Here is a 13,938-nt window from a genome sequence, read left to right as displayed (position 1 = left end):
TTCTCAGGAGTTTTTTGTTGCTGTTGTGAATGTTATAGTCATAGGATGCCCACTACAGTGGGACCTTTTTCAGGATTCCTGAGTGCTGCCCTGGTGCAAATAATTGAGAATTGGTGAAACAATTTTCACGTTCATGCTGAATCGTTGCTATGTTCGACTGCAAAAGGCTTATTATTTAACATTGTTGCAGAGTCAACACATCAGTATTGATTTTGCTATATTAGTAGAATGCAAATAGTAGTAATTGTACACTTTTCATAAGCTTTTGAGACTTTGAGTTTGAAAATGTGGTAATGATTTTAACACTTTTTTCCTTAAGAAACATAACACTAAGCTTTTATGTTTTTTCCTAAACCAAGGATCTGCTGTTCTTTTCTCTCTGCTAATTACATTGCATACGGTGCATCTGTGGCTCAGTTTAAAGTGTGTTCACTTCAGTGTGTTTTCCCGATTCCGTATCCATTTATGACATATGGGAGTGTAAGACCCTTAGGTACCAGAACAAAGATAGCATAAAAGGGAAAGAATATTAAACAGTACAACCTCACATAATAATGCATCCGATTTTACTTCAAATCAGAGGAAATAAAGAGGGAGACGGTATAGTTTATGCTCATTACAGTATATGCCTTAGAAAAAAAGCATTAATGCCTTTAAGTCCCCCCCCCCCTTTTTTTTGGTTTTGGGTTACATTACCTTGGATAGTCAGTAGAATGATTCATCAAACACAGCTTTAAAATGTGAAAGATCATTTTGAAGGTTTTGAAGTGTTCTTTAATTATTGTAACTGTTCAGTATGAGCAGTATTGTGTATAAATTTATTTCTTTATAAATAGCTACAGGCAAGCATGTGATTGAACCTGAAAAAATACCAGTTACTTAGAACAAGACCATTTCAGTGCATTGTTCTAAATAAACCTCAAAAGAAAAGCAGTCCTGTTTTCTGAATGTAGACGACCTTGTAAGCATCACGTATTTTCAATATCTTTTCTAATCAGCTGTATCGCAGTGACAGTGACAGTTCAACTCTGCCAAGGAAGTCACCTTTTGTCCGGAATACGTTGGAAAGGCGTACTTTACGGTATAAGCAGGTATACTTAGGAAACTGTTTTTTATTTTTTATTATATTTTATTAAATTGTTAGACCAGTGGTACTTTTATACCTAAGCTTTAGATGTCTACAGGTATATTGCGGTGTGTTTTGAAATGTATGAGGCTTCTGTAGTGTTATTAGTTGGGGGGAGGGGGTGGTTTTTAGGTTTGTGGGGTTTTTTTGTTTTTGTTTTTTGTTTTAGCTAAAAGGGAAAGATTGAGAAGTGAAATATAGTTGTGAACAATTGCTGAGGAAAAGAAAAGGTGTGGCTGATGTGATAATTAGTTTAACAGGTACTAAATTTGTATTGATTTTAGATATCAAGTTTGTTAAATCTTAAAAGCTAGTTTATAATGCAGGGTGCAGACCCACAGAAGTGTGTGGGAATGTGACAGAAGAAACCTTGGTACCCTCCCAGGCAGCCTAGCAAACCTTAGTATTTAAGGCTCAAGTGTTTAAAAATGATAGGTTAAATTCTCCTTTCCCCCCACCCCCCTCTCAGCAGAAGTGGACAGAGCAGGAAAGCATTTTGTTCCTTGTAAATCAATGGCCAGTACAGCTGAGCCTGATAGGCAGAGGTTAATTTCTTGCTGGTGTAGGCAAGCAGAAATTCATGGCCCCCATTTTGATTCAGAAAGTATCTTAAATCCAATACTGAATAAAAATCGTGTAATGGGAATCCACTGCTCAATACAGTGTTCTCTAATATCATGATACGGTTATGAGTATTTCATATTGTATTTTTATCAATTTTTCATATTGCATTATTATCAGCATAACATAAAAGTTTAGTCCATAAACTTAAATTGGTTGAATATTTACAAGCCAAAAGGAGTAAAAGGAGGTAATAGAAAGAATTAATTGAAAAGGTTTTATCTACTGAACAGAAAACCCCTAAAGCTAGTTAACCTTGCACTGTGGGATATGAATAATCTCTCCAAAACTTTGTGTCAAGGAAAACTTCCATGTGTGAAGTAAATGCATGAAATGTATGTCCTATGTAGCTAAAAATAGGCCAGTGCACCATGCTGAGAGTAATGTATTGTGCGTTTAATTGAATCCTCATAACTTAGCAGTCCTGCAGATCATCTTTGGCTGAGCTTATGGCAAGGACGTCCCTAGACCTGGAGCTGGATCTCCAGGCTTCCAGAACTAGACAGAGACAGCTGAACGAGGAGATATGTGCTTTAAGAGAGTTGAGGCAGCGTCTGGAAGATGCCCAACTCAGAGGGCAGACTGATCTACCCCACTGGGTCCTTCGTGATGAGCGATTCCGAAATTTGTTGAAAGAAGCGGAGAGGCAGGTATGGTAGCATGAAATGGGCACTCAACATGTTAAGAAAGCTTTAATCCAGAAGTTTCTGTATTGTGAAAACACCTATAAAGAGCTATGTTCGCAGAGCTTCTATAATATGGAGTATTTCAAACAATTAATGTTGCTTCTGTATTCCTGTAGTTGCCACAGTGAAAACATGATTGCATTATTACCAAACTGTGTATTTAGTGGAAGACAGTTACTGGAGAACGGTATCATTTGCCATGTCAATAGTTGTTCTACAAGATTATGTGCAAAACATTCAGTATGTATGGTATTTTAAAGTATTTCCTTGGTGTTTTTTCAAAGTTTTAGATATTATTGTTGGAACTTCAACAATTTCTTTACCTTTGACCTCTGAAGTAAATTTTGTTGATTTCATGTTCCACTTTTTACAAGTATTTGGAATGTTCTCTAAGTGTTCAGTTTTTTCCCTTTCTTGAGGAAGGAAAATATAAGCAGAAAGTGGCAAAAACTGTAAAATAAACAATATTTCCACTGAATTATAAGAGACAAAGAATGAGCCTATCTTTAATTTTAAGGTCTTGTTTGACCAATCCAAGTGCAATAAATTTCATTAATGGAATATTAAGAGCATTAAGAGATGAAACAATACTGTCAGAATTTTGAATGTATGGTTCTCAATTTGGCTCTTTCAGACAACATACTTTTGTAGTTTTACTGTGATGAGTGAAAAAGAATATTAGTTTAACCTAGGTGTTCTTCTGTTTTATTCATTCACGTGATCATTTTTAATATTATGTTCTCATTACTTGTTTTCAGACAAGACAGACCAAATTTGAACATCACCAAGAACAAGCAGCTGAAAAGATGCTTAAGAAAGCATCGAAAGAAATTTATCAGCTGCGTGGGCAAAACCAGAAGGAGCCTATTCAAGTGCAGACTTTTAGGTAAGTGGTAATGTGTACTGAAATAGCATAGCAACAGTTCCTTGCAGAGATTAAACCTCTCTGAAACATCTAACTCAAATTCCTTGTGTCTTGAATATAGCCAGTAATTTATAACTGTATGATGATTTGGACACATGACTTTCCTTTAAGCTATTTGTAGTGCAGGGAGCCAAAATCAAGGTAAAATTGCAGTGTTACAATTCTGAAATACACATCAAATACAAAAAAAATCTTCAAGTGCACACATAACTTAGGTAATGATGAGCAGCCTAAGCTCTAAGAATCAAGTGCAAATGATATGCCAATTCTTCAATGCCAGCCTGTGGGCATAAATAGTTTTGTTTAATGTTATACATACACATTACTAGTTACACTCTCTCCCTAAAAAATATTCCTTGATATTCTAGCTGTTCTCTCAAGAAACCTTTTCTCTATGCCTTATTTCCTGTTTCATTTGTGTTCACCTGCTCTGTGTCCCCTCTTAGTTTTATTCTTTATGAGAGTATATTTTGTTTACAAGTGGCAAGATAAACATTATTGTGTATTTCAGAGGAAGATTTTTATTACTTAAGCAATTCTTTTTTTTTGCTTTTATTAATAAAAACACTAGGAGTAAGCAAATGTTACTAATACAGTAATTGCTTAGGGGAAAACTCAGCTACAACATTACATTAGACTACCTAATCCAGTGCTTTGAATTTTAGAACTTGTTTACTGGGAATACTGAAATGAGATAGAAAAGCTGTCTGTCCTTTAATATAATTTTTTGCTTAAATTATGTTGAAACAGGAAAGTTTCTTCTCATAGAGAGATGGAGAGGAAGTCATAGGAGTAGAAATTGTAGGGTTGTTTTGATAGCTTATATTTCTGGTAATAAGAGGGTTTTTTATGCTTTGTCTACGGAGATATGAAAAGACATGGCGAAATGAATAAAATGATAAATGTAGAAAATGAAGCAAAAGTTGTTTTTCTTGTTTAAATTCTTACCCCTTGTGTACATTTACCCATTTCTTATGACACTTATTTTACTGCATATGCTGTTTACTCAATAAAGAAGTGAAAAGACAAATCTGAAAGCCCTCTTTATTTTTTTTTGTAGACATTATTGCAAAATGTGAAAGGGTGAACTTTTCATTACAGAAGGGACTTATGCAGAGCTTGACCATGAAACCTTTTTAAACTGAACTATTACTGATGTCAAATAAGTTGTATAAAGCTTCCATCTAAATTTTCAAAAATAGTAACTGTGTTCTTTTTCAAGGGAGTGTTTCTAAAAGTATATAGAGTTGTAAGCTTTTTGTAAGTTTCTTATACCCGAATAAACTATGTAGGTAACAAATAGTAAGCACTAACCAGGGTAAAGAAATAGGGTCCGGGGGGGAGGGAAGAATGTATGTATATATTTGATTGACTTTCTTTTTATCTGCTTTTTTCGATCACAGAGAGAAAATAGCTTTTTTTACAAGACCAAGGATTAACATACCTCCTCTGCCAGCTGATGATGTATGACGTGTTGCATTGTAAACATGAAGTATTTATCGCTTTTATTTTAATGAAGTTATTAGTCAAGTTTCTTTAAAAAAATGTGCAAAAGCTAATATACACGTTTTGTAAAAAATAAAAAAAGTAAAAAAAGTAAAAGTAAACAAAAACATATATATAAATATATATATACATATATATATTTTATAATAGTGACTGCAACAAGGCTTGGTTTTTCCTTGTTGTGAAATTGACATCTCTGAAGACAACTTATTTTATAAAAGATCGACTATCCTGTTAAGAGCATGTACAGTTTTTATGCTGTTTTATTGACTTAAAGGCTGGAAGACAGAAACAAAGTGAGTTCAGGCAAATTCACTGTAGTGTAATTTATTTATAGTGCCTTTTTTCCTTGAAGGAAAATACCTACTTTAAGATGTATTTTAAGACTGAAATTTTGTTCTTCAGTATTTGTCATACAGTAGAATGGAACCATTGAGCTGGTTTTGTTTCTGATACCTGAAATGAAAATACTATGTTCTAAAATTGTCACTTTTTTCAGCTTTATTATCTGTAGCTTAATATGTACATTGTATCCTTTAGCACTGTCTGTGTTATAGCAAAATATTATCACCTGCAGTGTGCTTAACACTGATTAGAAGTGATGTTAAACATTGCAGAACTCATTTGCATGTTCTTACTGTGCACTAATAGATTGTTTTCATTTCAGTTGTGTCTAAAATATCTTAATATTCTTAACTAGATTCTCAATTTAAACGGAGGAAGGAAAAGGGTGGCAGGTCTTTGGTTTGTTCTTTAATGAAGAGGGGTCTAAAAGAACATTGTGAGCTGGCTGTGTGGAAAAAACGCTGATGGAATATAGCACTTCTGCAGTTTTTAAAATTCTGGTCTGATTCAGGAAAACGCAAACGTGCTAATTTCAGAAAGCAGCTGACCTAAGTAAGGTGCTTAAACACATGTTCATCTTAAAGCATATGCTTTGAGGTTACTACATGTGAGTTTTGTTGAGCAGTGACACTTTCCAGAAATGAGCAGTATAATTCAGGAAGACATAGCTCACTTGATTGGTAGTTGGACCAGCTAAAATCCGGTAGGAAATAATTTTACTTGTGACCATTCATTGTAGTGAAAGACTGTCACCCTAAATTCCCGAGAATGCCAGTTTTGTGTCCTTGCATCCTGCAAGTATGTAAAAATACTTCTTACTAAGCTACTATAATAGTGTTTCTCATATTTTCTGATTATACATTACCTACAAAGAGAGGTGCCCAACACAAGACCTATTTTGAAAATTTCTGGAAACACCCAGAAAGGAGCATCATGCTGTCTCTTGATTAAAGGGATGTTACCAGGTCAAATTGGCTCCAGATTTTTATGTCAGGAAACCAAAACAGTAACAAGAACAAAATCCTAAACAGACTTATCAAAACCTCTGACCAATAGAATATGTTCAAATATTTTATAAATGAGTAAGTGTTGTTTGTGAGTTTCAGGAACTTGTACTGTGTTACGAGGTTGAAGATCATGAAAACCCAAAGGTGAAACAGAATTGCTTTTATCGCTTTATCCAAGCTGAGGCAAAAAATAGTGAGAAAACATTTGTAAATCTAAATCATTAATCAGCCAGTATGTTTAACAACATTTAATTTTAAGGTAGTACTCCCTGTTTAATGGTTCGGCCTATGATCATTATAAGCATTGAGTAATTTGATCACATAGCAGTGTATGTGAAATTAAAGTATATTTAACATTTATCATGCTAACCATCCTGAGATCTCTGTGCTTACCAATGAGTGTTGGTAGGTGTGTATTGGGTTCCTCTGGCTGAACTAGAGATACTCAGAAACTATGCAGATAAAAACAAATAAATGATGGAATAAATTGTTAGTGTTTGGGTAAGTCTAGGGACAGCAAGCTTTTCGGCTCTCATTACTTGAAAAGATCAGTTAGTCAGAATTTCACATGCCTCATTTTAAGGATGGACAACACTGTTTTAGCCTGAATGTGGTCAAATAGTGGAAGAGGGTGCCCAGAGAGGTTGTGGCATCTCCATCCTTGGAGGTGTTAAGAGTCGACTGGACACAGCCCTGAGCAACCTGGTCTAATTAGGCCTGTTTTGAGCAGGGATTGGGCTGGGGACCTCCCTTCCAGCCTAAATTATTCTGGGACGGGATAGTGATGGGGCAATGTCTGCTGGTCTGTTTGGTAGGGTTTCTATTGGTGTTTTTAAATAGTGACCGCTGTACGACATCATCAGTATATTCTGTGAGTCCGTGATTCTGACTGCTGTAATGAGTTCTGCTTTGATGTGGTAATGAGTTATCATATTCAGTATTCATCTCTCTTGTTTTTGTCACAGTTCTGTATGATTGTGTCATTTTTTATTATTTGAAAGTATTTCTTCTACAAAATAAAATAATTTGTCATAAATGGAAATAGAGTTTTGTTCTGTACCACAATATAAGATGTTGTTTGAATGGTTTATATTTACCACATTCACAATGCTTTCAAAACAAAATTTTGTTTAGCACTGTCATTTAGTAGAATATAATTTTTTTAGTAGAATGTATTTCAAATAATAGTAAAAGAGAGGAAATCTGTGAAATCAAAGAATTTAGAGAGGTTATGCTGAAGAACTGAAATGGATCCAGAATGACAGGAATGGCAGGTATGTTCTCCCACGTGCTTTTAGCACTCTCGATAAGCTGACAGCTGTATCAGAGGCTGTATCATAGTTAAAGATTTATGGAATTTACAAGTAGTTCCACTTGGGATACTTTGGACTGCCTTTTTTCTAACAGAAGTTAAATTTGTACTTTGTAGCTGTGTATTGGAAATGACTTGATATTAGTATTTCCGTAATATCTTACTGCTAATTCTTAGGTGGAAGCCACTCAAAAGAAATTTGGGTTAACTTTTTTAGGCTGATCTGCGCTGCTGCTTTCACAAAGGGGACATTAGACTTGATAATTGTAGAAATGCCATTCTCAGTTTCCCTCTGCTACCCTAAGATGCAGGAACATGGAGGAAATTGTAGCACTGACATACGACTCTCTGCCCAGTATTTGCAAGGCATTGAGAGTATGACAGTTCAGGTTATTTTTAAACTGTCTGCTAGGAATAGTCATTTGGAATACCAACAGTGTCTGCCTCGCTGCCATCAGGATCAACAACAACAGTTATAATGGGTATATGTTGGTATGGGTTATAAGAATGAAGTCGTATGTGTATTTCTTGCTGCAGTTCTTGTAAGCACTTTACAAGACTTTAAGGTAAGTGCTGTAAAAAGAGAGCAAATGCTTTTTTAGGAATTATGTGAACTATATAGGCTGTTATTTTGTTTTCAGTTGGATGTAAAACTTCTGTGAATTATATTTTTAGAAAAGAAGCCACTTTACTGCTTGTTTTGAATCGAGTCTATTTTTTAGCTATAGGGGGATATATGTGTGAAAGGACAAAAATACATTTACAGAGATTTGAAGGACTTCAGAAAACTGCAGGCTAGCAAACACAAAAACAGTCTTTTCTAAAACATCACATAAACAGTATTTTCTTTTTCATGAGACTGCTCAGTTGAGTAAGTATAATTAGAAGGAAATAACAAAGAGTAAAGTTGATTTGTGGTAAGTTTTTGAACTCTGTGGATGTCAATTAAATGATTTGCTGGTACTTTGAAAAATGTCAATATAAACCTTTTCTGGTTTATTGTAATTTCTTGTAATCTGTGAAAGTTGAACATACATATCTAGGTTATAGAACATAATTTTCTACATTGAATTATGTATTCTGTCCCTTTAGTGTATTTGCAATTAGACCATCAAGCTAAAAACATACATCCAGCAAGAGACTGGATGAGTTCAGCTGCAGTAATAGACAAGAGAAAATTAGGAAATTAATTTAGAAGTTCTGTCCAGGAGAAAATGGAGGGTTGAGAGCCTCTTGCTCATTTGATTAGTGTAACAAATTACTATTCTGTGTCTAGGATATGGTATTAGCATCATATAATGTGTCTTGTAGCACATAAATACCCAAATTTAGATGTTTAGTGTCTGATCGATTAAATGCTCCTTGCTGTTTTCCTTATTTCCCTCTCATAACCTGATTAAGGAAAATTGCAGATACATTAAAAGGAAAATAAATTAAGTGCTCGCTTTTGTTTAACTTCCTCCACAGAATTCAATTGCGTATTAATATTGGTTTTAATGGGAGCAGACAGCAGGCAACAGTGGCAGGAAGTTAAGACTTTTCTGTCAGTTTTCCACACTTAACTGACATGGTTAGATGGGCCTGGGGCTGTTACTGATTTATGAATGATGGTGAGAGATCTGCAATACTGTGTATGCAGGTCATAGGCAAATCTCTTTACTAAAGGGACGCTCCAGAAAGGTGTGGGAACTTAAGGTGATGCAAGCTAAGTGCTGAAATTTCCTAGTAAAATCCAAAATATGTGGCTTCTGGCTGGGGTATCATATCAGATATAAGGAGTGCAGGAACTGTCTGCAGCCTAAAGCCAAAATTTGGAGGAGCTGTGCAGCCAGTCTGAAAAAAAAAAACGGTTTGTACACCCTGTATCAACCAGCTAGATCTGCTGGGCCAGGCTGTTTGCTTAGCGCATCCATAAACACCTGTCCACATGAACTGGGACAAAAAAATCTTCCGAAACTGTGCTCCTTACCTTTGAGGTGAGTGGAAACCACATGTGCCTTCTCTGTGGCTCGTTCCTATTTCCATGTGTGCCTATACAAGATTTCCCTCTACTGAGCTGTCGCATCTGCTTGGTAATACAAAGCACTTCACCGAATGCCCTTAAGAGTAAAACCGATATGCACAGTATTCAAATAAGGGAAAATGAGCAGTAAGGTAAGTGTCCTGATATAAAACGTAACACTTCATGTGTACAAACATGCTTGAGTATTTATACTATGTCCTTAAAAGAACAGTTGTAAACTATGTATTTCAGAGTGTAATCCTAGAGGGTCATACAAAATTAGTACAATCAGAACTTTTGAAATTACTATTCTGTTGTAGAACTCAAAAATACACTGTAGAGTAAGCTATAGTGAAAATCTAAAAAATAGTGGTTCTGAAGTGTAACATACTGTTAACCAAAATGTGGAAGTCAGTACAATTGCTTTTTTTAATAAAACATTTTAGGATATTCTGGTTTTGAAATATTTCAAGGGAAAACTTAAGCCAAAGTTTTGCAAAGAAAGACTAGGCTGGCATATAAGAGAGGATCTTTCAAACAGTAACAGTTGCACTGAAGAAAAGGCAGAAGACTGCAGGAGGGGTGGAGGGATGCAGGCATGGGAGAATGAGGAGGGTGAAGTAAAGGCAACAGAGGGACTAAACCTTTGAGGTAAGCTTGCAAACCTTGAATGTGATACAGAGAGGTCAGTCTGGATAAGCTTGAAATGGAGCACTGGGAGAAGGAAAAATGCAAGGGGTGATGAAATTGCAGTTTGTCTCATTTCCAAGCTGCTGTGATTACATGTTTCATAAAGATGAAAGAAAATAATTATGACACCTGGGCATTGCTGCAGTGTCAATAAGAATACTTAATCTGCATGCAACATACTTCTTAATGTGCTTTTTCCTCATGAAAAATGTGTTTGTTATTGCTGTTGCAAACCCCCCCCCCAATAAACCCTTTTTAAAAATAGTTAGGTCAATAGGAAAAAAAAAAAAAAAGCAGTAGACATTTTAATGGTCGCAAAATACGTAGGGAAGGGTAAACAAGCTTTCAGTTTAATCCTGCTGGATTACAAACTGTCTCTCTCTGCCTCCGTCCCCTATCAGATATCCTATAGACGGAGGATGCAGTCACATGATTGTTACTGCTTCCTCCCCATGACATCATTGCTTTTGCAGCCATACCACCAAAGAAAGGATGCTATTAAAATCTTTGGGACTGGGCTAAATGATGTTGCATTGCAGGTAAGCAGCATAATTCTTGAAAAATGGATTTGCCAGTTGCTCCTGTGCTGCCATCCCCGAGCTCCAGCTCTATTGGGTAGAGTTTGTGCCAGAAAATAAAGCAAACAGTTTCTGTGCAAAGCAGAGGGTTTGCAAGTGCAGAAGCTGCTTGCTAGCTCTTTACTGATCTTCCGGCTGACATCTCCAGTAGAAATGCTGCCAGCTGGAGCTTTAAAGCTGAAGAAGGCCCATTGTCCATGTATTTTGGTATGGGTCCTTCATGTGTCTGCTAAATTCTGTATTTGTGTGAGCAGCCATCATTCAGTCATGCAGAGAGGGAAAACAGCAATATTGTTTTGGTTATGTTCTTGTTTTTTTCCTGGATGCCTAAAGGAAGTTATTATAGATGTGTCTAAGCTTAAAAAGGAAAGAGGATTAACTTGCTTAGGGGGTTAGCAAATGTATTTGTGGAAATAGGATTTTCCTTTATTATTAACTTTTGTTGGCACGGTTTGAAAGTACCTAGCCTGGCAGGTTTCTTGCATAATTTGCTGTAGTGTAAGATAGGCTTTGTTTGTCGTCCAGCACAAGCAAGAAAAAAATATTTTCCAGGAAGGACATAAGAGATGACAAGCAGATTTTTACTTCTTACACAAAATGCCAGTCACCAAAATGCTGAAAAATCTGCACAAAATGGATTTTTCGGACTGTTGGTATTTATATAGCAAAGTCCAGAGTCTGTTTTCGTTTTCTGCTGTGGGTGTTTAATTATGTGCTCTGTACAAATATATAGAGACATATATTTGCAGAGAAAATATGTTGAGTCTTACGTGGGTTTTTTCCTGGATTGCCTTTTTTATTTATTTTTGTTTTTTATTTTTATATATATATTTTTTTGTTTTAATACAAATGCTAGAATGCAAAGGGTGATTTCATTTATGAGCCTTAACCAGTCAGAAAAAGAAAATTATCCTGGTTTTATGCATTAAGAATTCTGATGAATAATTTTTTGCCTTTGCCGGAGAATGGAGGATGACTCAGCCACAGCAGCATCAGGCAGATAGTCAGGTGACTTTTCAGTCACAGCATGCAGGAAGTTTTTATTCTTGAAAATCCCGTCCTTTGTTCAAATAAATTGTGTGACTAGGTTGCTGGCGGTGCCCTTCTCTCTGCCGCAGAAGGTAGTGGCTGGTGCCTTTTAAAACATGACTGGACAAGGGGAAGGAGATGGTGTTGGAGTGAAAGGTCTGCCCCATCATTAGACCCTTCCTGTCTGCCTGGAGCAGGAGAGTGCCATAACCACCCCGCCGCAGGCATTGCTCCTTTTTGGAGGCGGCGGATTTTGGAAGTTGAAGATTCATGGGACTGGAAGGTAAAGTAAGTGGGGTCGTGACTGTAGCCTAGTGCTTGTGCTGGAAAGGAGAAAGCAGTGAGGCTCGAACCCTGTTGGTGTATTTGACATGAGCAGGCATCAGGTAACATGGGTGGAAGCCCCCGGCCCTGCCTTGCTTGAGGGCGGCAGCGGAGTGGCCCGGATGGGGCTCTCCAGTGCGGTGTGTGAGTCCTGCTGAGCCCACTCTGGACTGCCTCATGCTGTCATCCCCCTGCCTGCCCCATAGAGACCACCGGTGCTTAATGTGCAGTTCGGCATCACCTTGTGTGTAACTAAAACCTAGGTGTTTTGATGGTTAGCATTATGTAGCATAAGCCTCTCCTGGGTCCGGCCTGCTCTTAGCTCAACTTGGTGTGTGACCTGCAAACAGCAATGCAGTGCCTGTAGGTACCAGTCCTTATCCAGTTTGCTTTTGCCATCAGTTTCCAGCTTGTAAGATGCCCAAGGTGTGTGTGTGTGTTGGTCTTCTGTTTAGTGAAACAGAACCAGGTTGTACAGTAGGAGTCTAATTAGTTTGTGGTGCATGCATACATACACAAGAAAAAACTATTGGGTTTTCTCAATTTTCTTTTGTAGTCTGTAGTCCAGAAAAAAACAAAAATCACACATGACTCACAGTTAATGTGAAATGGAAAACCCTGGCAAGAGTACCATAGATCACTATTCATAAAACACCTAATGCTTTGCTCTCATACACACCACAAAGAAAGGGTTTCCCAGTCTCGCAGATGGGTAATTCCTCACAGAGATATGAAGTAACTTGTCTACAAATGCACAGCAGATCAGCGTCACATGCAGCAATAAAATTCAGTGCCCTGTGCACTGGAAAATATTGCCATCTTCCTTCGTGAAAATGATTCGCTGCCTCCACTAGAGGAGACACGATAGTACAGATTAATGGCTTTTCTAGTGCAGATATATCAATCTTATTTTAAGCTGAATACTTTAAAAGGTTTTTAGTGAGAGGTACAGCTAATGAAGTTAAAGATCCCAGTTGAGGGGAGAGTTTTTTAGGAGTAATCTAGGGTACCTCCCTTCTGATTGCGCAACTCTTTTCTCTCTGTATTTTCTTTTTCACAGTCTTTGAGCGCTGTATTTTTCTCCCTTAATCCAATCATTTTCTGAGTGAGGGGATAAAAAGCAGCCCTGAGAACTAAAACCAAGGGTTGCAAAGCTCAGCAGAGTGTGGTGCAAACAGGAAAACCGTGCAGCACCCCTGTCGCTTCAGCCCTGGTTTGGAGCTCTGTGGCAGGAAGAACAGCTGTTCCACGAGCCACTGGACCCAGAAAAAGTCACGTTTTGTGAGTAAGGGCGCTAGAGGGAAACTGAGAATAGAAGCTGTACATGCTACTAAACTGATAGCCTGGTTTCCAAGATCTCCTGTCTTCCAAATACTAGTTTCTTACCCAACATTCTCTAGGGTTTTGAATTTTAGCCAATTAAATCAGAGCAGATTTAGCAGAGGGGCATCCTTTAATAAAGATATTTCAGCCCAGCCTGAAAAATGCAAAAGAAGTGCATTCTGTAGCCAGCAATACTTCACACATGCTTTTTCTACATCCCTAGCATTAACTGACCAAACTTCTTGGAGGGACCTTTAAGACTCTTTGGAAACAACAAAGAAAAGCAAGTTTAGCATTTTCACCCTGAGCCAATTTTGAGTTATAGGAGTGCAAAACTCCCACTTGGAACTTGCAGGGAAAGAGCTGGGCTTTTCTTCCCTTCCCTTTCTAACATAATTGAACTGAACTCATTTTGCTCAAACTTTCCAAGAAAACTCAAACTGAGACCAGACTCTGGGTATTCC

At 37.1% G+C, this 13,938-nt stretch overlaps 2 protein-coding genes across 2 annotated transcripts in view; both read left to right on the top strand.

Annotated features, from left to right (window-relative positions):
* Positions 1–7,246, top strand: part of WWC3 (WWC family member 3) — a 30,958-nt gene extending 23,712 nt beyond the window's left edge. Inside the window, exons 12-15 of the mRNA XM_026079918.1 lie at positions 999–1,091; positions 2,167–2,397; positions 3,192–3,319; positions 4,762–7,246. Of these exons, the coding sequence (XP_025935703.1) occupies positions 999–1,091; positions 2,167–2,397; positions 3,192–3,319; positions 4,762–4,828 (519 nt within the window). The 3' untranslated portion in view covers positions 4,829–7,246. The remainder of the gene's footprint in view (positions 1–998; positions 1,092–2,166; positions 2,398–3,191; positions 3,320–4,761) is intronic.
* A 4,833-nt stretch (positions 7,247–12,079) lies between these two features.
* Positions 12,080–13,938, top strand: part of CLCN4 (chloride voltage-gated channel 4) — a 38,355-nt gene continuing 36,496 nt past the window's right edge. Inside the window, exon 1 of the mRNA XM_026079914.1 lies at positions 12,080–12,110. Within this exon, the coding sequence (XP_025935699.1) occupies positions 12,098–12,110 (13 nt within the window). The 5' untranslated portion in view covers positions 12,080–12,097. The remainder of the gene's footprint in view (positions 12,111–13,938) is intronic.

The sequence above is a fragment of the Apteryx rowi genome, unplaced genomic scaffold (assembly GCF_003343035.1).
Source record: "Apteryx rowi isolate R43461 unplaced genomic scaffold, aptRow1 scaffold_504, whole genome shotgun sequence".
Taxonomy (NCBI): Eukaryota; Metazoa; Chordata; class Aves; order Apterygiformes; family Apterygidae; genus Apteryx; species Apteryx rowi.
This window is presented reverse-complemented; position numbering and strand designations above follow the sequence as displayed.